This window comes from Camelus dromedarius, chromosome 11 (genome assembly GCF_036321535.1).
Source record: "Camelus dromedarius isolate mCamDro1 chromosome 11, mCamDro1.pat, whole genome shotgun sequence".
Taxonomy (NCBI): domain Eukaryota; kingdom Metazoa; phylum Chordata; class Mammalia; order Artiodactyla; family Camelidae; genus Camelus; species Camelus dromedarius.
Window position 1 is genome coordinate 43,110,440 of NC_087446.1, and position 24,594 is coordinate 43,135,033.

General features: G+C 39.3%; 1 protein-coding gene across 8 annotated transcripts in view; it reads left to right on the forward strand.

Moving 5' to 3' along the window:
* The window catches only part of GRIP1 (glutamate receptor interacting protein 1), a 612,763-nt gene that overhangs the window by 470,704 nt on the left and 117,465 nt on the right, over window positions 1-24,594 (forward strand). For all 8 annotated transcript variants that reach the window (XM_031462799.2, XM_064491721.1, XM_064491717.1 and 5 more), the window contains 2 exons: window positions 4,045-4,120; window positions 6,311-6,456. In XM_031462799.2, the coding sequence (XP_031318659.1) occupies window positions 4,045-4,120; window positions 6,311-6,456 (222 nt within the window). The remainder of the gene's footprint in view (window positions 1-4,044; window positions 4,121-6,310; window positions 6,457-24,594) is intronic.

The window sequence follows — 24,594 nt, forward strand, 5'->3', positions numbered from 1 at the left end:
GGGTAGTATTTACTGTTTTTGCAGTATAGATATGAAAGAGTAGTGTGCTTGAATTGCATGCCTACAAGCCTAATTACTAAAATGCTGCAGTAAAAAATACTGCTGGTGCAGATATTCATCACTAGCTACTGTACGGTTAATCAATAGCAAATCCAATTGCTAATGAAAGAGCTAAACCAACAGTAATTTATCATTAAGAACTAAAAAGAATAGAAGCAGTTGAAATCCACAACCACCTCGAGGCAACTGCTGATATGATGTTAACAAAATGTCCTTCCCACAATTTGCGGGAATTTCAAATATCCACGTGTGCATGTGTAGTAAGAGTTTTTTAATATGAGCCTCGACTCCTACCTGGTACATCATAGGCCGTTAATAAATGGATGAATGAATGAATGATGCCTAGATTTGTGTAGACATCAGATTTCTTAGTATTACACTGATTTTAAAACCTTAGTAATAATGAGCCAATTCCAGTTTATGAGTACCACATTTTTGTAGGCTTTAGTAACTCCCTTCGTACATTGGTTGAACATAAAAATTTGTCTAATTTTGCATACTTTTTTAATGGGACTCAATAAAGAACTTACATGTTCAAATCAGTTTGAAGCCCATCTGGAGGATCTTCCTTGCTCAAGTGGCCACCACCTATCCTCTAAGAACCATTGGGTCATCACAAAAAGAGCTGCAGAATGAGAAAGCACTGTGGATAAATGTTATCATGGCAGATAAGACATTATGGCATAAATGGGATTTGAGCTTAATTTAGATCAATGGAGAATATCAGGACATTCAGGAAGGAGGGAGGGGTAGATACTGCAGATGAAGCATGTTCATTTAGTGCTAGAGAATTTCTTCTTACCCAATTAGGACAGGTCTTTGAACAGTAAGCCAGGCTTTTAGCTGATGTATGGAATTAACATTTCTAATGCTATGTGTAACATTAAAAAATCTTGACTGCCCAAACAATAGAACCTTCCATCAATAAAATGAAAAATGATGCTCTGGCCTAAATAATGAAGAGTTAAGTTTCTGTTAATTCCTTTGCCACCAAACCAAGGAAGATGGTTTGGGCTAACAGGAAAATCACTCTGCCACTAAGTTGCTTTTTATTTTAGCTGAGGAAGTTTCTCTAGTCATTCTCAACTGTAAAATTGTAGGTATGTGTACAGATTTAACACATGGAGCCCAATATTCAGATTCAGTCTGCGCTGGGTCCCTGGCATTGATATTTTTTAAAAAGCATGCCAGGTGGCTGATATTAATAAGCAACCAGGGTTGAAAATATCAGTGGGCTCTAAGTCGTCTTTTACTTTACAGCTCCAAACATCCAGAACCTAAGTGTGAATCACAAAGTACACTTGGTTCATTATTTCCAATAATGGTAAAACATCACAAATCAAGAAATTCTCACACTTTAACGTACACTCACTGTTGCATATTTATATTTCCAGATCAAAATAATGGAAAGGTTTCTTACTGTCTTCAGCCCCTATCCTTTTCTAAATCAATAACCCTCAGGGGAAAGCCAAACCTCTCTCTTTAGGATCACCTTTCAAAAGAGAAGTTACATAATGGTATTTACATAAATATAGTCAATCATGTGCTATAACTTATTGTCAATTTCCATTAAAATTTTTTTTCTGAACGTTACAAATTTCCTATTTTAAGTAAGAGAGAATTTTAAAAGAAGCCATCAAACTGAATGAAAGAAATTAAATACTGAAATGGAGCTTTTACCAATCAGCCAGACTGAATAAATCACTTGTAAAGAAATGAGCATAAAGGAAGCATGTGCTTTCATCAGGAACAGTGAATGTCTTAATTTTTCTCTTAGGCTAGGTTCTTTAAGTTGATCTCTCTACCTCTGCCAGATTTGGGAAATGTCAGTCTGTCCTCCCAGACAAACATAAATGTTAAAGGAAAAATACTTGATGGCAACATTTATACTTACTACACACTGGCAAACCAGAGACCATCCAGATGGGCAGCCACGATAGTGATATATGAGGAAATCAGGTCATACAAACAATAATTAGGAAACTGGAAGTGGATGGAGGATGGTTCAAGATGGTGGTATAGGAGGATCCTGAACTCACTTCCTTCCACAGATGCAACAAATATACAGCTATACATAAAAAAATTTCCTCTAAAAAGAACCTAAGAAAATGCTGAATTCCGGCTCCCTAACAAAGGATAAAAAGGCCACATCAAGACAGGAATAATCCTTCAAGACTGGGAGAGAGCTGTTTTAAATAATGCATAGAAACAAACACAGAGTCAAGCAAAATGAGGAAACAGAGGAAAACGTTCCAAACGAAGGAACAAGATAAAACTTCAACGGTGAGGGGAACCCTAATGAAATGGAGATAAGTAATTTACCTGATAAAGAGTTCAAAGTAATGGTCATTAAAGATGCTCACCAAATTCAGGAAAAGAATGCATGAACACAGTGAGAACTTCAACAAAGAGGAAGAACACATGAGAAAGGACCAAACAGAAGAATATAATAACTGAACTGAAAAGCATTCTAGAGGGCTCAGTAGCAGATCGATGGATCAGAAGAACAGACCAGTTACCTGGAAGACAAGGTGGTAGAAATCACTCAAACAGAGTAGCCAAAAGAAAAAAGAATTTTTAAAAAAAGAGGATAACTTAAGGAACTTGTGGGACAACATAAAGAATACTAGCATTCACATTTTAGGAGTCCCAGAAAGAGGAGAGAGAGAGAGAAAAGAGCAGAAAACTTATTTGAAGAAATAATGGCTGTAAACTTTTCTAATCTAGAGAAGGACACAGACATCCAGATCCAGGAAGCGCAGAGAAACCCAAACAATATAAACCCAAAGAGATCCACACTAAGACACGTTATAACTAAAATATCAAAAGTTAAAGAAAATTTTGAAAACAGTAAGAGAAAAAAAAAGGGGGGAACCCCCATAAGACTGTCAGCTGATTTTTTTTCAGCAGAAAATTTGCAGACCAGAAGGGAGTGACTTGATATATTCAAAGTGCTAGAGGAAAAAACTTCCAACCAAGAATACTCTACCTAGCAAGATTAAGATTCAGAATTGAATGAGAGATAAAGAATTTTCCAGACAAGCAATAGCAAAAGTAGTTCATTACCACTAAACTGGCCTTACAAGAAATGTTAAAGGGACATCTTTAAGCTGTGAAGAAAAGGCCCTAAACATAATTAAGAAAACATATGAAAGAAAAAGTCTCACTGGTAAAAGCAAATATATGGTAAAGGTAGTGGATCAACCACTTACAAAGTTAGTGTGAAGTTAAAAGACAGAACTAGTAAAATTAGCTATAACTACAGTAACTAGTTGAGGGATACACAAAAAGATACAAAATGAACATCAGAAACAAAACATGGTGGGGGTACTAAAAATGTCGTGATTTTAAAATGCACTAATATTTTTAACACCCTCATTTAAAAAAATTTTTTAACACCTTTATTGTGGTATGATTCCTGTACAATAAACTACACATACTTCACATGGAAGTTTGATGAATTTTGATAGATGTGTACACCAGCGAAACCACTACCACCATCAAGGTAGCTGACATTTCCATCATTTCAGCCATTCGAACTTTTTTCTTTTTTTTAATACTTGGATTTTTTTCCTTTTACTTGTTGCTTCCTTTATGTCAGATTGTAGACTCACCTATGTTATAGTCCAGGTTGATTAACACCAGGGGTACCTGCCTACACTTTGTTTACAGCCAGCAGCTGTTCTAATTGGACTAGAACTTGTAATTACTTGATGCTTTTATCACACTAGCTATTAAACAGTTTATGTATGTATCACCCCAGATTACAGTCATATATTTATTGAGAGGTGGAGAAATGTTGACTTCAAACATACAGTCTGTATAAAATGAGTAAGATGTTTAAGGCTGTTGCATGCCAGAAGGAAAACTTCACATGTACAACAATAAAATGAACCTCACTTTCTCAGCTGATATTTTGTAACTGAATTTTTTTAATGGCAGCAATGAGAGCATTTTGTAAGCCGCATTCCTTCTCCTTGCTAGGGGGAGCACATGACGATAGGAATAAATCTCGTCCTGTGGTAATAACCTGTGTTCGTCCTGGAGGGCCTGCCGACAGGTAAGCTTCATCTTTCTGTGTCCCCATCCAAACAGATTAAATAAAGCTGGGGACTTTGGCATACAAGTGGATGAATTAGAAATTTCACAGCAACAGATAGATATTAAATAAATATGTTGGAATGTGAAAACAGAAAGAGTTCAGGCTGTGGAATCAGAGGAAAGAAAATTTAACTCCAGCTTCAAGTTCTTACTACCTTATGTTTTGGGCAAGTGACTTAACAGCTCTAAGCTCAGTTCCCTCCAGTGTAAAATGTAGATAATGGTGCCTACCTTTCAAGGTAGGCATTTTTTCATTTTATCAAAGCCTGGAGATTTATGGTGCCTTGCAGAGGGCCTGTCATACCTGAGAGGCAGTTGATAAAAGGCAGCCAGCTCTTTTAAGGAAGGCCCTTGACACACATCCTCTCCAACTGCTCATCTCCTAACCTGGAAAGAGAGGTCGTGGTGTTCTGACTCTTACTGTTGCCAACATCCTTATCCTTATGACTGCCCTTTGATGGTGACCATGGATGTCCGAATGGAAGTGACTTTTAGTGAAAGTGAAGGCGTATTGTTGGTGTTAGTGTCTAGAGCTTTCTCTTCCTTGCTAGTTTGAATATCTGAAGGAAGCCCCTTCAGCTGTCCCACCATAAACATTGTGGGGTCTCCAGTAGACTCACAATTTAGATTTCCCAGGAGATGCTTATCTTTGTGTTCATTTCCCACAGCAGAAGTCCACTCCATCGTGATGGGAGAACACAACTCCCGCCTTTCTGTATTGTTGAAGGGGAGGAGGAAATGCGCTGGTTACCCCTGACTCTGCACTGTGTTTCAGACTAGGATGAATGTTTGAAACCTTTTCATAAGCAGGAGAAATAGTCCTAATAATAAATACTGCTTATGGAGCATCCACTATGTGCCAGGAGCTGTGATAAGTGCTTGGCAGACATTGTCTTATTGTATCCTCACAACCACCCACTAGATGAGGTGTTTTTATACACATTACAGGGGACAAAACCGAAACCCATTCTGTTTCAATAACTCGCCAGCTAGTACATGAATGAAGTAAGAGAGGAATTCAGATTTATTTTCCTTCAAAGCTCATACTGTTGGCTCACTTTTTGAAAATGTTGATGTTTAATGTAAAATAAGAAGATATGAAGACACTGGTTTCTCCCCTCTGCTAAAGTGTATTTGCCTTTGCAGAGGATAATACAAAGTCAAAATTTCCAGGGAAATTTTGCCATTTTTTTCCTTCCCTTGCTTTTCTTGTAAATTGTTTTTCCTGAAGCAAATGAGGGTATTTCTGTTTCTTATTAACATTTAGATCTGGAATTGACAGAAATTTCAGAAGCAGGCTTTAGTTTGTGAGTGATGTAGTACCAAATTAATGTAGGACTAAAGGAAATCTAAGAATTTAAGATAAAGATTTAGAATCAAAATACCTAGAGGGTTATCTAGGTGAAAGATAGTTAAAACATCATTTTTATTCTTTTCAAGTCCTAGACTTGTAATCCCTACATCTGATTATCTCATCTTTGTGACCCTGCATGAGGCAGGAGGGTTATAACCTGGAAGCCTTCCTGGCTAGACTTCAGTGGTGTCATTGCTGTCCTGGGGCATCTTCTCCCAGTGCCTTGAGTGTCTTCGGTCACAGAAAAGAGAGTAGTATCTGCCTGGCTTTTCTAGTGAACATGAGACTGAATCAATTTAATGATCACCAAATGGCCATATAAATCAGTAGAAAAATTTACAGACTAGGGAAATTGTTCACCAGCGTTCCCTCTCCTGCTTGAGTTCACTGGTAATAAATTGATTGGAATCAGCAGGCTTTTCTGCTCACCTGGCTTTGGAGAAACAGATTAATGCTATTTCCTGGGCTCCAATAAATCAAATTTTAGACATTTTGGCAAAAATCTAGAAAAGGAAAAATGTGCCTTTGTTACTTTTGCACCCCAAGACTTAATTATGGGTAACTTAGTTATTTGCTGATGTATAGTTATTTTCTTGTTACTGATTTTCCTATGGCAGCAATTTTCTGTTCAGGGTTACCTCTTTACTTTCTTAACGTCACACTTGGTGCTTCAGAGGAAATGCAAATGAAATGGTTGGTAGAATGTGTGTGAAAGAACCACTCTGGCTAAGTGACTATCAATGAGAAGCCCCATGAGGCTAAGTTAATAAGACCGTTTCTTTATTCTCCCTTCAGAGAGGGCACAATCAAACCTGGCGATAGGTTGCTCAGTGTGGATGGAATTCGGCTTCTTGGAAGCACGCATGCTGAAGCCATGAGTATTCTTAAGCAGTGTGGACAAGAAGCGACGTTGCTGATAGAATACGACGTCTCAGTCATGGGTATGTGAGAGCCCTGAGGGTGGGATCTCTAAGCTCTCCATCACGTCACTGTCCATCCCCGATAAACCCCTTTGGGTTAAGAATGAACTGTTACGTCCTCCTGTAGCAGACAGAATTTCATCAATACTATCTTATTACTCTGTTTGAGTTCAGGAAGAGGCGAAGTATACTCAGCGATTTAGAGTTCTTGTGTCAATAGATTCTATAATAACATCTCATTCTGTCAGCGTGTTTCACCTAGTAATCAGCTCTTCTGTGTGGGTTACCCTTTGGCCGGAAAGTATTTTCCCCTCCAAATCACAAAAATGGTGTTATTAACTTAGGGGTTGGTGCTTTTTCCTTTACTACATGGAAACTGGAAACAGTAGGGGATTCCTTTCCTTCTTATAACTTTACAATATGAAGCCAGTAATCAAAATCAAGGGAAATTACCATTTTATCCTGAGACTTTGGGGCAAAGAAAGCAAAGGGAGTACATTGATTCAGACAAGAAGTTGAGTGCAGTATTCTTTCTTTAAATAATGATTCCAATAGAAAGTAATTCTATTTCTACCATCACACTGGAAAGATTCTCTCATGTGGCCTGTCAGTGTGCAGGGAGAGCCAAAGTTTTGTGTAGTGTTGACTAAGGCAGAGAAATTATGAGAGAATGAACTGGGACCTGAAATTGAACCTTAAATCACGTTGTAAGTACTTGTTACAATGATCAGACTTGATTGTGTGACCTGACTTTACCAGCAGGTTTTATGCTGGTGAAATGTAGCCGAGAAAAAGACACTTACTCTGTAACTGGAAACCGCTTTATTTCCCACTCTGTATGATTCATGCAGAACAACGTTGCTTGAAGGTATTCCCAATCTGTCTGCTGGCCTGAAATGTCTTAGAGAGGTGTGAGGTTTCCTGCAAACCTTAAAGTGTGAGAGTTAAGGAGTCCTTAGCACACTAAGTGGTATGATATGCCCTTGACATGGAAAGGTCAGGAATCAAGTGAACTTTCTTCCCTCCATTCTTCCTTTCTCATGTCTTCTCTTTCTCCTTCTTTTCTTTCTCTTTTTACTTTTTTTTATATGGTTTTTGAGTTAGATGATTTGGGTTCTGTTTTCAGCTCTACTGATTTCTAGCTATGACTTTGGACCATGTTACTGATTTCCCTGTGCCTTTGTTACGTCATCTGTCAAATGGAGACTAGCAGTGCCTATTACAAGGCAGTTATCAGTGCCACCAACCACCCAGACCCGAGAGTGCCGATTCAGGCATGCTCCCTCCTCACCAAGCGCCCTCCCCTCCTGGGGCCTTGGTGGTCGCACTGACAGCATCCTCAGGCCAGGCCGCGGGGAGAGGGGTCGGCCTGGAGGCAGTGGTGGGGTCAGCACTGGGGGTCCACCAAAAGCAGGACTGTGGAACCCACAGAGTCGGGGAAGGTAGCCCTGGAAGGGCCATGATGCTGCCCACTCCAACTCCCTCAGTCTGGGCTTCAGCGAGGCGGAAGCGTGGTTAAGGCAGAGCCCCTGCAGATGAGCCAGCCTCGCAGGGAAGAACTCACCCACTCGCCCACCACCTCTTCCTCTGCACTTGGGCAACCACCTCAGGGAGAGTCCCGTGCAGCCTTCCGTTCCCTTCCTCTCTGACCACTGGGTGGCTGCTGGGTTGATGCTGGTTTGATGCTGGGGGGGTGATACGAAAGTGTTTCCTGTTTTCCCACACCACCATTGGCATTTTGAAGAGGCCCAGTGTGTTTTAAGGCCTTGAGACCAGCAGAGCCCCCAGTGGTAGCCAGGGGTAAGGATCACCAAGAGGCATGGTGAGGACTTGGCCCTGCCTACATCTGCCTTCCCAAGAAAGGGCTAAGAAGAAAAAGACAAGGCTTCTAGCATATTTCTTGCCAATTTCTGTTTCTAGCTTGTCTACTTTGTGGAGTATCTGAGTGTTGCTTAGAAGCATATTCCTTAAACTTGCTTTAGGTTTTGTGCTAGAGGCAATGAGTTGGGCAAAAAGGTGAGGAAAAGTGCTGAAAGGTAGAATTAAGTAGGTTTGACAGGATTGCTAGAGCTTGGAGGCAGCATTGGCAAAGACCAACATGTTTGCAGGCACTTGACTTGGAGACAGTAGCAGACTTTGGGTCTGAGATCTTTCTGGATGTTCTTGGCTGCCAGTTCTTGAGGATTATTTCTTCTTTGGCACAGAGGGAATTTCCTCAACAGACATCTTCAGGTGCCTATTGGGTCTCTCCTTCAAAAAACAAATTGTTCATTTAGTAAATGTTTGTGATCTGTGATTTAAGTTGATGGAGATGCTGGAAGTACAAGAATAAATATGAAATGACCACTTTCCTCCAGGAGCTCTCCTGCAATTTTCATTTCAATAACTTGGACAAGCCTGAGAGGGTTGTCCCACAGATGCAAGAGAGAAAGGATAATGAGGTTATTTTGATGCTGTAGTCTTTCCTGGAGAGACTGGGAAAGACTTTGAATTACAAAAGAAGTTACTCCTAGTTTAAGCGTCTCCTCCACACTCCCTCCTCTCCACAAGCTACAGTGATGCATTTTCCAGATAAAACAACCTATAAAGCAAAGAGCCCCAGACAATAAAGCTCAACAGAACCTAACTAAAGAAAGACTGACGAAAGATTGAGCTATGTGCCCAGCCTCATGTTGAGCACTTTAGGGGATATCAAAAAAGTAAAGGAAACAGCCCTTACTCTCAGGTTTATCCTTCAGTTAGTTTAAATTTTGGGCAGAAGGGGAGCAAAATGTGATGAGAAAGAAGGATTATAAACAACTGGCACTGAAAATTGGATTTAGTGATTTGAGGCTGACTTCAAGCCTTTCAGTTCAGTTGTAGGGTTTCTTATCCTTCAGTGGGAGAAGTGAGAAATGCAGACATTTGGGGAGAGGCAGGAGAAATCTGATGTCCTTTTTAGAAAGAATGTTTGATAAATGATGTGTCTGGATGACTTTATTTTCTAGAATTCCTCAGAAAACTTATTTTGTTTAAACCTTTGCTGAAAATATTTCTAAAATATGTTTTTAAGAATATATATTAAATTAAAGATACTTGGGCAGAGGAGCACACAGTTCTCAGGGCCATCGTTCGAAACATCAATCCTTAGGCCAGTGTTACGGAGTCAGGAGGGGCAGATCATACCAGATCTGTGCTGGCTTATACCTTAACTCAGGATTTTTAACAATTACAAGATTCTCCATCAATTTTTTATTTTATAACTTTCCTCTTTCTTCCATGGGAAGAGCTGGGAGGGGGGTTGCTGGTCCTGCAATTCCTATGGATTTCTTGTTGGCCATATTAAACAAGGCTAACTGTAGTGTAATTTATCAAGCTTTCTTACTAAGAGACAGAAATCTAGGTCATTTTAGTAGAGGTCAAATGTAACCTACAAACTATTGTGGTTGATAATAAAGATGGAAAGATAACATTTGAAATACTTCTCCCAAATGTCACGAATTTCCCCCACTGTTGTTCCCAATATTTACTGTTCGCATGCATAAACCTTTCAGAAATACACTGTACATACGTATATATCTCTTCAAGTCCATCCACCTCCCTTCCTCACCCTGCTGCTATTTGGTGTCCTCAGTCTCTCATTTTTCTCTCCCTTTTGAACTCCTATTTCACTTTCTTGGCAACTCTTGAGGGTATTTACATTGTCTTAGTTATTGATGAATTTTTCTCTTGTGCGGCTGGGTTCCATAAATTCAGTGGCGACGTTCGTAAACGTCTTTTTTTTTTTCCTGGCTGATTTCTATTGCCCCTCACATGGAGGCTTCAGATATACATAGGCGGCTCTTAATGATAACGGTGGACTGAGCAGTGCGTTCACCCATAGATTAGCTGTTCTTACAACTAATCGTCATTAAGTGGGTATGCATACAGTATAGCAGAACACCAGGGTTTATGCTGTAGGTTTAGAATGAAGTGATTTCATAACATCATCTTACACTGCAGAATGACCTTATGCATCTTTGAGTCACAAAACCTCTTAATCTACCTGTGGTATTTTTATGAATTCCTGTAAGTCTGTGATTCTCTCTGACTATTTCTTTGTTTGGCTTCAAACCTTTCCTTCTATTTCTTTCAATTTTCCTGGACTAAGCCAGCAAGCAAAACCAAGGATACTGAGAAAAATATTACCCTTTTCTTAGAAATGCCCAAATGGATTACATCTTTGCCCAGCTGTATGGATAGGCCTTACTTACATTCAATCCTAAGCACACACAAAATAGTCATTTTCAAGCAATTGTTTTTATCAGGGATGAATTTGAATGTGATGAGTCATCAGAAGAGATGATTAATTTCATTGCAACCAAAAAGTATGCAGGTTTATTGGTGTTATCATAACTGGCTCTTGGCTATGCTTTGCATTTCATTTTTCAAAGGTCCTTCCAGCTCTAATATCCAATGACTCTGTGAATTTAGTAACTTCTCTTAAAAGATTTCAGAAGTTTCCGTTTTTTAAAAATTGATGTAACTGTAACTCCAAAGCAAAAAATTAAAAATAAAAATAGTTTCAAATAACATTTAACTGTTGTTCATACTGAATTAAAATGATTACAGCTTAAACCACTGTTTAAGTCTAGTCCCCTCATGTTACAAGAGAGAAACAGTGGTTCTCACTTGTAGATTGAAAAGACCCTTTAGATTCTATCACAATAAATATCACCTAAAATATAGTCAAATGGGACCTTAGGGAAAAGGAAGATGTTAAATTACTAGTCCATGTTACCCCAATTCCAACACCACTACTCATCCTCTTTGCACCAAAAATAATATTAAACTTCTAGAAGGAGTGCCTGAATGACATCCTATAGAATTCTGTATTCTTACATGAGTGTTACTCAGGTACTTAAAAATGTCCATGAGTACCTCTTCCACTAGAGTCAGACTATCCAAATTATTTCAGGGATCCAGAAACTAAAAACTAACTTATTAGGGATGAGCCTTCAAGGTACCTGCCTGCCCCTCTAGCCCCAAGAAACAATCAGGGTGTAACAAGCATGAGCAAGCAGGGAACAGAGTGTGGGGCCGCCATGGCTCAGAAGACAGGGACCGAGTGAGTGGGCTGTGCAAATGGGTTATGGGGAGAATCTCAGCTCTCACCTCTGATACTCTGCCAGAAGTCTTCACACTCCTTCCAGAGGCCCTCATGTTGTTGTTTCGGAAAATGTGAAGGTAAATAGAGAAGAATGTTGACTACTCGGAACAGGAACTCCTAGTCGGGGACCTTCCTTCTATTTAAAAAAGGAAAGTTGATTGTTTCCTTTGTTAATCACGTCAACCCCGGCAGTCCCGTTGACAGTTACAAATTTTCCTGAGATGGTTTTCCAGCGTTCCCAGAGTAGGCATAAGGCCAACATACCACTGTGAGATCACTGTCTAAGAATCTTGGTCTCAGCATTCTGAGACATTTAATAAATTAATGGGAAGTTGGTTAACATTCCCTCGTTTTCAGATTGTATATTATGCTTCTAAAATTAAACATGTCCCTTGAGGAGGAAATTAGCCCTTTAATCTAGTGTATTTTAGAAAGATGAAAAACTGACTGAACCCTATCAGGGGAAATCTCTCTTCACACGATATGTTTCTTTGAGGTCGGGTACATGTGTTAGGTAGACTAGAGTTGCTTTTCCTTTTGAGAGGAGTTGCAGACAAGCACTTCAAGTGATTATGAGGTCAATTCTAGGCCATCCTTTTAGAGTACTACCAAAGTACTAATCAAGATTGCTTTCCTCTGTGGTTGGATACTAATTGTATATTCCTCGTTGTAAAATGAGCTTCAAACAATATTTCACTGGGGAAAAATTACCCTTCTTTAGATCTTCCATTAATCATTATAGCACAACTATAGGATATAACCTTAAAGAAACAGAAGGCCTTAGGTTCCCCGTTAGGCATGAAACTCTTCTACGAACTCTTTTCTCCAGATTTTAGTTATCTTTGTTCAACAGCATCCACTTCAGTGCCTGCTCTATAGTAAAAGTATTATTTAAATTATTATTTTTAGGATCATTTTTGGTAAAGTAGTGTGTTAGGGTATCAGATTAACTCCAACAGTCATTAAAGCAAGGGAGTAAACTATATCACTGCTTGTCACTGAAGATGGCTAGGGTGCAGTTGCTCACATGATAACACTCACTGTTAAGCGCCCCTGCCTCCTGGATTGTATTTATGACACAGGCTTCATAACCACAGGGTAATGGTAGAAACTGCCCTGAATCTGTCTTCATGAAGTCAGGAGGTCAGGGCATTTTGATAAGGACCCTCTGGTTTAATTTAAGATGAATGAAGAATTTCTCTACTGTGAATTCTCTGAAGCAGATTGAGGTCAAACTTTGAATATAAATTGCCTTGAGAACACACCAGTACCCAACATCCTCCTTCTGTAACATATAGCTCTCAGCACCTGAAGATGTTGTGTCCGTAGCAGTAAAATAAGAAAGGGAAAAGCCAGTAGGTTTTCACCTGCTCTCTGTGGGGGCACCACAACCCAGCATTAATCCCACTTGAAATACTATAACATCTAATAGACTAATTCGCAAGAAACATCCAATAATTAACTACTCAGCGGACCACACGTCTTGAAGAATTGTTTTATTTTAGAACAAGTAAAATGCAGAGAACCATTCCAAAATTTTTCTCTCAACTGATTTACTTTTCTTTCTTTGAAAATACTCTCTCCCAATGTTATCACCTATTCCTACAATTTTGGGGCATCTCCCCACTGGTTAGCTATAAAATAAAGTCCCAAGTCTTTAGTCTGACACTAAGATCTTACCCAAGCTTTTCCAGACCTACCTTTCGAGGTTTGTTTTTTGTTGTATTCCTAGAAAACCGTGTGCTTCAGCCACACTGGACATTTAATAATTTGTGACCAGTGTTTTACCATGTTTTCTGTATTTACCACATTTACTGTGTTTCCTCATGACTTTCATCCTACCTAGAGACGTTGTAGTGTGGTGATGTAAAGGACCCAAGCTTGGTTCCTGGCTCTCAACTTACTAGGTGGATGACCTTTCTAAGTCTCAGTTTCCCCATCTGTAAAATGGGAACTGGTCATAGTAGCTTCTTCCTATGGTAACTGTGATGTTTGAAGTTACTAATACATTTAAAGTACTTGGTGCATTCCTGGAACACATAGAAATTTTAAAATATGGCTTCATTGTTGTTGTTATTATTGTTTTTATGTGAGCTTTCTCACTCTCCTATGTCAGTCTTTCAAATGTATTCCTACTTCTTGAAGCTAGACTGGCAAAACCAGCTGGCATCAATCCCTGTATCATCTTAACTCCCACAACGTCTCTTTTGTAAAAACTAGTCTTTACCCCATCAGTGTGGTAGTCTAGTTATTTGTATATATCACTATCGCTCCCTGATGAGTTATAATCTCCTCGAGGACAGGGGCTATTTCCTGCCCACACTGTATCCTCTGCAGTGCCCTATAAGTGGAAGATGCGGTTTATTTCTCAGTTGACTGAGTAAATGAATGAACAAGTAAATGAGGAGTCTTTGATGTTGCACCTATCTTTCCCCTAAACTTAATAATGTTCAAAATAATGTCTCCTGTTTTTAGAGTGTTTTTTGTTTTTAGTGTACTTCACAACATCTTAGTTTCTCCTTCTATTACCTGTTAAGGAAACCAAGTTTCCTCTTGTTTTTTGAGAAAGCTGGAAAGGATTATGTGGACCGTGGGAGTCAGACACTTACTGATTTTAATATAAGAATCCACACAATTTCCATGATAGGTCAGTTCACACGAGGCTAGTGAATTCATTTACAATTTCATTGAACAAACCGAAATACATTCTTAGAAAACACAGAGGGTTTCCAGGCTTCATGGTCATCACACATTTAATGTTGAACGTTGAAGGTTGCAGTTCTGGAATATTAGGTAAGACCTTCATAGTTAACATTTGAACTTCTTAGGGAACTTTTTGTTCCTTCTCAGTGAATGTACATGAGACTGGCCTTAAAAAAGCCTTTCCCCTAACTCACTATTCTCTTCCCAGTGCTGTTTTTTTACAGAGCTCCTGTGGTCACAGACTGTGAACATGTCTGATCTTCTCCTCCTTGTGGTACAAAAAGGAATCTTTCATTCCAGGGCTTCTCATCACCTATCAGTGGGACCTGTGGGTTCAAGACTAAGTCAAAGACGTTGGAGTAATAATTATTGTTTTTATATACATCATGAGGTCGGAAAGGAGGGTTTTAGGCTGTTTTAAAAAATAGAAATCTAAGATTCCTTATATGCTTGGATGACACAGTTTATAAAGGTCAAAATTCAGTCTTTTCTCTAACATAATATGCTGCTATTAGCAAATTACAGTAATAGTAACTACCATTTACTAAGTGCCTATTATGTGCAAGGCATTTTATAAACATTATCTCATTGTATTTTTACCATAAAAGAGAGGCATAGGTATCCCCATTTCAGGAATTAGAAAAAAGAAGAACTTACCCTGGTAGAAAAGAACAGAGCCAGAATTCAGCCTGTTAGTCTGATTCCAGAACCTTTGCTTAAAGCAATTTAACCATTAGCACAGTCTATTGCAACATTTACATGACAATTCTTAAAGCTAAATGTTTAGAACTGAACTTGAATTCTCCCCTTAGCCTGTTCCCCTCCCATCTTCCCCATCTCAGGCTTTAGTGCCTCTGTCTGAGCAGTTCTCAGATCAGAACCCTGGGTCCTCCTTCCCTCCCTGACTCACACGTCGCTCTGCCAGAGGGTCCATCTCTCCTCTGCCAGTCACCCTGCTCATCTCCATTCTCACTTTCCCTACAGTTGTCTTTGTGATACAGGAAAAAGAATGTGGCATGAGGGGATGGACGTGTCCCAGGTCTCGGTTAAGTCCCTGGAATGCATCCTGCCAAGTGCATGTCCTTGGCTTTGCGCAGTAAGGAATTCAAGAGGGAGCCACAGTTGAGTAAAGGTAGATTTATTCAGAGAGATACATACTCCATATACAGAGTCCAGGCTGTTTCAGAAGGCAAGAGAAAGACCATGAGGTGTGGGGGTTGGGTCCTCAATAGACACACACTCCCTAGACAGTGCGGGCCATCTCACTCAGAAGGGAGAGCGGCCACGAGACGTGCCGGTTGTTAGTTTTTATGGGCTCGATAATTTCACATGCTAACAAGTGGGAAGATTATTCCAACTACTTTTGAGAAGGAGCTGAGATTTCCAGGAATTGGGCCGCTGCTCACTTTTTGACCTCTTATGGCCAGCCTTGAAACTGTCATGGCACCTGTGGGCGTGCACCTCACCATGCTAATATATTACAGTGAGTGTGTAATGAAGCTCAAGGTCTACTGGAAGTCAAATCTCCCACTATCTTGGGCCTCAAGGCCTAATGGGAGTTGAACCTTTTACCGTCTTGGTGTGAATTGCTGTGTCTTTCCTGGAATGGCTGTGCCCTGCCCGCTTCCTTCCTGAGTCACTTGCCTCTTACTCCCAGATGCCACCCTCTTGCTCCCAGTCACCTCCCAGCCCGGGCCTGTCCCCACTCTTCATTCCCACTTCATCCAAATCCATGCTCACACATAAGCCCCAGAGACCTTTACAGAGCAGACATGGAATCATGTCACTCTCATTCAGTGTCATGCACTAAATTCCAGATAAAATTAAGCTCTGTTCAGTGCCTGGGAATCCCTGCATGCTGTTTCCAGAGCTGCCTCCCCAATCTCAGCTCTCCACGGTTTTCTAGAAACTCTTTTCTCTGACTCCCAAGGCTCTTTTTTAAGCTCTTCCCACATACCAGGCTCCTATCCTCAGGGACTTTGCAAGTTCTGTTCCCTCTGCCTCAGAAGTAATTCTCCAACCCCCGCACATGAGCAAACACACATTCTTTACCCAGTATTTTGTGCATATCCTTAATGTCACTCCCTCAGAGAAAACTTCCGTGACACCCTATCTAAACTGGGTCTCCCTGTTTTACTTACCGAAGGAACTCTTATTTTTCCTACCAGTAATTATCACCGTTAAAATGCTGATTTGCTGGTGAGCTAACCTGCTGTCTCCTTCACTAAACTGTAAGCACCATAAGGGCAGAGACAGGGATATTATACATATATATATATATATAGCACTGTATGCACAGTGTATGTCTGAGGCACAGAAAAGGTGCACATTAAATATTTGTTGAATGAACGAAATGCAAACAGCTCAAAAACAGCATGTCAGCTTATTTCACTAAATTGAGAGTAAATATTTACTCTTCTCTGAAGAACTCCAGAAGTAGTAGTAAAAGATGCAGTAAAGCCTTAAGTAACCAATTTGTATTCCTATCTTGATAATCTTATTCATTCTTTCTTTCCTCCCCTTCTCTTTTCTCTCCCTTCCTCCTCCTCCTCTCCCCTTTCCTCGACACCCCCTTCCCTTCCTTTCTCTTCCCTTGAAGAAGCATTTCCTCCAGGTTATAGATGAAAGCATCAGAGTGCCTGAATCCCACAGGGCTATATGGAAGGGCTTTCTGTCACTCATTGGCCGATCCCCACAGTTGATTTTTTGCCTAACTTTTCATTAGCTATTTGCAGTGATTCTGGAGCACCATAGCTCCAGAGTCTAACAGTAAACATTAGACTGGAAATCCAGACTTGCAGGGAGTCTCCCAGACTCCCCCAAAGAAGATGCACTGGCAGGGAACTGTATTCAATACCTTAGAGTAACCTTTTAGGAAAACAAATATATGTGTGTGTATGACTGAATTTTATGCTGTACCCCAGAAATTCACACAACATTGTGAACTGACTATACTTCAATTAAAAAATAATAGTAATACTAAACACAAACATAAACATCCCGGATAAGTGCTACTTGAGAAGAATCCTGCATAATAAACTGCCCACAAGTGGAAAAATATGTTAAAAAATAAAGTGAAATAACAAAGAAGGGGCAGTGGTATTCAAGCAACAAATTATTTCTGTCTGGTTCTTTGAAGATTGGGAAGTACTGGAATCAGAGTACAAAGTGGACTGTCTCACCTTGTGTCCAGCCCTCCTATTATTTTTTTTAAATTAAAGTATAGTTGGTTTACAATGTTGTGTTAGTTTCTAGTGTACACCATAGTAGTTCAGTTATACACACACACACACACACACATACATATTCCTTTTCATATTCTTTTTCGTTATAGGCTACTACAAGATATTGAATATAATTCCCTGTGCTATGCAGTAGGGCCTGTTGTTTATCTGTTTTATATATAGTAGTTGGTATCTGCTAATCCCAAAATCCCAATTTATCCCTCCCCACTCCTTCTTCTTTCTGGTAACCATGAGTTTGTTTTCTAGGTCTGTGACTATCTCTGTTTTATAAATAAGTTCATTTGTGTCTTTTTTTTTTTTTTTTTTTTTTAGATTCCACATATAAGTGATATGGTATTTTTCTTTCTCTTTCTGGCTTATTTCTCTTAGTGTGACAATATCCAGATCCATCCATATTGCTGCAAGTGGCATTATTTTATTCTTTTTTATGGCTAAGTAGTATCTCATTGTATAAATATACCACAATTTCTTTATCCAGTCATCTGTCAATGGACATTTAGGTTATTTCCATGTCTTGGCTATTGTAAATAATGCTGCTATGAACATTGGGGTACATGTATCTTTTCAAATTAGAGTTCCCTTCAGATATATGCCCAGGAGAGGGATTGCTGGATCATAAGGCAGGTCTGTTTTTAGTTTTTTGAGGAATCTCCAAACTGTTCTCCATAATGGCTACACCAAACCACATTCCCACCAACAGTGTAGGAGGGTTCCCTTTTCTCCATAGCCTCTCTTGCATTTATCTTTTGTGGACTTTTGAATGATGGCCTTTCTGACTGGTGTGAGGTGATACCTCATTGTAGTTTTGATTTGCATTTCTCTGATAATTAGTGATATTGAACATTTTCTCATGTGTCTAGTGACCATTTGTATGTCTTCATTGGAGAATTGCTTGTTTAGGTCTTCTGCCCATTTTTGGATTGGGTTTTTTGTTGTTGTTATTCAGCTGTATGAACTGTTTATATATTCTGAAAATTAAGCCCTTGTCAGTCATATCACTTGCAAATATTTTCTCCCATCCCTTAGTTTGTCTTTTTGTTTAGGTTATAGTTTCCTTTGCTGTGCAAAAGCTTATAAGTTTAATTAGGTCCCATTTGTTTATTTTTGCTTTTATTTCTATTGCCTGAGTAGACTGCCCTAGGAGAACATTGCTGAGATTTATGTCAGAAAATGTTTTGCCTATGTTTTCTTCTAGGTTTACAGTGTCTTATGTTTAAGTCTTCAAGCCATTTTGAGTTTATTGTGTGTGGTGTGAGGGAGTGTTCTAACTTCATTGATTTACATGTAGTTGTCCAGCTTTCCCAACACCACTTGCTAAAGACCAGCCCTCTTATTTTACAAGACCCTTGTTTTAACCAAAGAGCAAATATGAGTCTTTACGAAAGAAGCCCCTAATTATATGGCTTTTGAAAGTTGTGCCCTGCTGTGGTGTCATGGCTGGTTGAAAGCATGGTGTTCTGTAGGTCATTTGAGGACCCCGGACTTCTTTATAGTTACAGCTGTTGCTGCTAATTGGGGGTGTAAATCAATTGTATCATCCATACTCATTGTCCATCCCCCGTCATGTTCCAGACCGTCCAGAGGGGCCTCAGCTTTGTAGGCACTGGTACAAGGAAGATTCTCTTAGACTCTCCTAGGTGTTGTTTCAGATAAGCATCAGATATTTGAACCAGCACATTTATTTGAACCATCAGAGTATTGAGACCTGACACTTTCAGCTCACTGGTTTAAGTTTGTACCTCTCAAGAGGTGAAAAAAATTAAGCCTCACACACTGTCTCAGAGGGTAGTAAGGAATGGTAATTATTAATTCACAAGAAATGGGTCAAGTAATCAAGTAATATTTCAGCAGCACTCATGTAAAATCCCACCAGCCTTTTTGCCATATGCACTTGGGTTCGTCACTGTAGGTTGCCTGCTTCTTAGGACCCTTTGAAGTTTTGGTACAGACAAGATTGTCTAGATGGCTCACACCGAGGAGACCTGCTTTGGGTGACTGCTACCTCCTACTTCTCGGAAGTGATTTCCGTAACTTGAACACATCTGTTGAGTTCCTTAAAGGACAGTTTTGTGCTGAGTGGTACCTTCACCTGTGCAATTTGCTTCACTTAAGCTTTAGTATCCAATCAGACTTATAGTAAAAGCTTGGCAGCCTTTCCAGCAGAACTCCCACATTTGGGAGGGCATATGCAGGACCTAAGATGTTTTAGTGTGGTCAGTCAAGCTGAAGTTATCATCTGGCAGGAATATTAAATATCCCACCTGTGGAAAAAAAAGAAAATTAATTTAATTTTCATAATTTGTGTAGTTCAGAGGCTCCATGTGTAGGTGTTTTTTTAGTACCTTGTCCAAGATATGGATTCATTAGTTATAGATTATAAAACTCAATCCATAGCAGTGTAGATAATCTGAAATTGCAGAGAGAGTAATATTGAAATCATTTACAATACTTAAAGCTAAGTAAGTGGAACAATGCATGAAAATCGAACTAGTGATACACCACAAAGCTGTCTGGCTCCTTCATCCCACCATCCTTTCTCTTTCCGTTAGAACTTTCTCCTGACCACAACATCATTACTTCTTACATAGGTGCAAACACTAACTTAAACTTCTGGGGGCATATAAATAATAATTTAATTTTTTGACCTGAGAGACTTTTCTCTAGCTTTTTCTGGTCAAGTAAAGAAAGTAATTTATTTACCAACTAAGAAATTAAGCAGCGCAGATGACATCAGCATGTCCTGGGTTTAACTAAAGAAACAGTGGAGAAGGAGAGAACTAACAATTTGTGTGGTTAGTGTCTGCCAAGCTCTGTGCAAGGTACTTTATACATTTTATTATTAATAAGAATTTAATTGTCATAGCCACCCTGTGACATATACATCCTTATCCTTGTTTTTCACAAAGTAATATCTCAAAGAGGTCATAGTAATTGCCCACGATCACACAGATAATATCATGTTAAACCTAGAATCAACCTCACAAATCTAATATGATACCGAACAGAAGACTGAGAATAATTGTAGTTAATCTATGAAACAATGAATGTTTTAAGTATGGATGAAAGTTTTGAAAGCAGCAGAAAAAGTGACGGGCAATGTCTTTTGCTCTAAACTTAAGATTCTGAAAATGAAATGCAAGACTCAGTTAATATCCCTTCAAAAGTAAAAAGTTTTACAGAGAATATTTAAAAATGAAAGTGAAATCTTGTCATTTAAAATAAAATTGTGTTAGGCCTAAGGGCATTATTGAACCAAAAAAAAAAAAAAATCCCAGAACATCAAATATTTAATATTAAGCACCCAAGAGAATTCTGAGTATGAGGGAAGAAAGTGAGACACTGAGTTAATTACTGGTGTTTAATCATTCAGACATTTTTATTGATTCAGGTTATGGTAAAATTACTCAGACTAAAGGAGTGAGACATAATTTTCCAGGAATCCTCTGACCTCTTTTTCCTTCCCTCTCTTAACATCTCAAGTATTCTCAGACATTCTCACAGACTCCTGGGCACTGTATCTGCAGCCCAGATTTCCATAGGGAATCAGAAGTATGAGGATCTAGGTTGTCTCCTAAGTGAGGAGAGAAAAAGATAGTCAAGGAAAAAGGCCACAGGTGTACTCCCAAAGTAAGGGTCTATATGCACTTCTTAAGGTAATAAAGACACCCTGAGTGATATTACAGCACCATCATCAAAGTCGGGGTTCCATGATGAAGGGTTCAAAGTGGAACCATCTCTTGCCCTCTGGCAGAGAGTCTCGCCTTCCTTCATTCTACAGATTTGTCCAGAATGTCCTTGGTCTCCACAGATTCTCAAGTTTCCACCAAAAGAGTGGGCTCAACTTTCTGCTGTTTGTACTGGTTTAGGGAAGTTTTCTGTATTTTGAAGTATTTCAGGAGTTGTTTCCATTTCTGTTCATGGAAGTATAAAGTGCTATTTATCACTTTCAAATGCCCTCCCTTGTCAAGAAACAGATGCCTGCAGAAGACCCATCTAACCCAATAGGTGGCAAGATGATCAAAACATGCTTCTGAAGGCATGTAAGTCCCCCTGGGGGACAGTGTTCTCTGAAGTTGATAACACCGCAGTAATTGAATTTCAGCATCATTTGCTTGGACCACAATCTAATGCAGGAATTTCTTCAGGACTTCCCTTACCAAACTCTATTTGAACATCTCTAGTAACAAACAGCTTCCTGCCAACCACGCTTGCCGCATAAAGCAAGAGCTCTGCACCCTCACTGAACAATGGAGTCACCTGGAGAGTGTTTAAAATGCCCGGGCTCATCCCACAGGGTGGTTGCGACAAAGAAACAAGATGATAGACAAAGCACTTTGTAAACTTACAGTAAAAACGTAAGGCACATCCTCTTTCATCCTGTTAAAAATAACTTCTAAATATTCGCACATCATTCCAACCTGTCTAAACTTTTTTAGGTCCTGATTCTTTTTTTTTTATTTAATCTTACAGGGGGAGGTAATTTTTTTAGGTTTATTTATTTGTTTATTTTTTTAAACAGAGGTACTGGGAATTGAACCCAGGACCTTGTGCATGCAAGGCATGCACTCCACCACTGAACTATATACCCTCCCCTCTAGGTCCTGATTCTGATGTCCAGCTTATTTTCTGTCCCTTCCAGCAATAGGTCAAACTTTTCTGTTTAAAATTTCATTTACTTTGTGATTAATAAATGAGTGTTATTGAGGACCCACAGGGTTCAAGACACTGGACAATGTGCCTAGTCTTCCTATCCAGCAGTCACGTTGGCCCACGCTGGGGGCCGTCTTCGTGCCCTTGCTCTGTTGATGCCCTGCTCCTTTGCATCTTCATTGACGAGGCATCAGTGGTTTGAATGCATAGTGGTCAAATTGTTTTCCTTTTTTAATCCAGCCATGTCTTTGGACCTGTACTTGGCCCAGTGTTGGTTTTGTTTTTTGTTTTGTTTTAAATATTGTGTTTATGTCCTGTAAAACCACAAGGTCAGTCAGAAATATAGGTGCTTTAAGTATTTCTAAGTATATTTTTGGCAACTTACAAATAAATTGGCTTTTAGGATCTCTGCATGGTTGGTATTCATTTATCTTATTGCAGATCTATTCCTAGAGGACTAGGATATCCTTTTTTTTTTTTTTTTTTTACTGTAACCATAAAGCTAAACCTAGCCCAGGATGCCAGAGAGAGTCTGCATGTTGCCATTAAGCCATTAACTCTTCCTGACAGAGCGTTCGTTCCCTCCCAGTCTTGGGAGGTTAAGAACCCTGAGTAGTAAGAATTCTTTTTCAGGCTGGCAGGCACTTACTCCTACTTAAGTAGTTTCTCTACCTCAGCAGAACCTGATGGAGATTCATTCCATTTTCTGTGTGGATCACTTATCCAACTCAGAAAAACCTGACACTGACTATTTTTAGACTGAGGGGGAGTCAGGCTTTCTGGAAAATGATGATATGGAAAATGATGATTGTGCAGGAATCATGTGTATATGCCAAATCTTTTTAACCGTCAGGCCAAAGGATTTTTCACTTTGTGGCCGATATTTCTACCTTCCCATTCGTATCAGTCACTTAAATGCCAGATTCATTTGGCTTTTACACTTTTTACAGCAAGTAGGACATAAACTTTGTGAGTTTCCTGAAAGCTTGCTCCTGGTAGACAGAATCATGCCCCCTCTTTTTTTTTTTTTTTTTTTTTTAAGTCCTCACCTTGGTACTGACAATGGAAATGAAAGCTTCCAGAGGTTTTGCAGTAAGGAACACAGCCTTGTCTACAAAATGTGCCCCAGGTCGCTGTGCCTGTGCTCAGAAACTTCCTTAAGGAATTCTGTGACCTTACTTTTCTCACCCCCTCTTTTAAAAGTTTAAAATCTCTTTATCATGTATCTCCATGGGACAAGATCAGAGCCCTAGAAATTTAAGTGGGAAGACTTCTATTAGTATTCTAAAAAACATTTTTAAATGTCTGTGAAAACTATGGCAGTCTACCAAATTTAATAATGAAACCCACCATGTAAATCCTAACATGATTATTTCATACGTTGTCATTCCTTAGCCAGGAGCCTAAGCTCCCTCACTTATTTAGCTAATGGGTTCTAGCTTCCCCTGAGCTACATATACAATAAAAACATCAGTCTACAAAGGGCCAAGAAAAGCCAAGGCAGTCTTGAAGAATAACAACAAAGCCAGAGAATTTATGCTACCAGCTGTCCCAAGCTATTAACAAGCTAAAGTAATTAAGACAGTGTCCTGCTGGCATAAGAAAGACTGACAAATTGACCAGTAGAACAAAACAGTGTCCAGAAACAGAACTGTACATATGTAGTCATCCAATTTATGACATGAGTGGCATTGTAATACAGTGAGGAAAAATGGTCTTTTCAAAAAAAATTGGTGATGGGTCAGCTATATCCATGTGAAGAAAATATATAGTGACATCATATACAGAAATCAATTCTAGATGGACTTCTGATCTACATGTGCAAATTAAATAATAAATCCTGTAGCAGAAGCATAGGAGAACATCATCATGACTGTACAGGAAGCAAAGATTTCTTAAACATATCAAAGAATACTAACCATAAAATTTAAAAAAGAATAACTAAGAACTTATCTTCATCAAAAGACACCATTAAGATTCTGAAATGGTAAGCCATCGAGGGGGGGAATTAATTTGCAAAACATATACTCAATAAAGCACTGATATCAGAATAAGTTTTTGTGAATTCCCACAAATCAGTAAACCAGACAACCTAACAGAAAGTTGGGGTGGGGAAGTTTGAACAGACACTTTGTAAAAAGAAGGTATCCAGATGGCCAGTAAGCCATGGAAGATTGCTCGACACTTTAGTCATCAGGGAAATGCAAATTGAAACCACAAAGTGATGCCACTCCATGCCTATGATGGAGAAGACTGACCACAGCAAGAGCTGACAAACATATGGAGCAACTGGAACTCTCATTCCCTATTAATGAGAGGATGAATTTATACAATGCTTGGAAAGCTCTTTGATAGTATTTACCTAAGCCGAACATATTCACACCCTGCAGCCCAACAGTTCCACTCCTAGTTATGACTTCCATAGAAATGCAT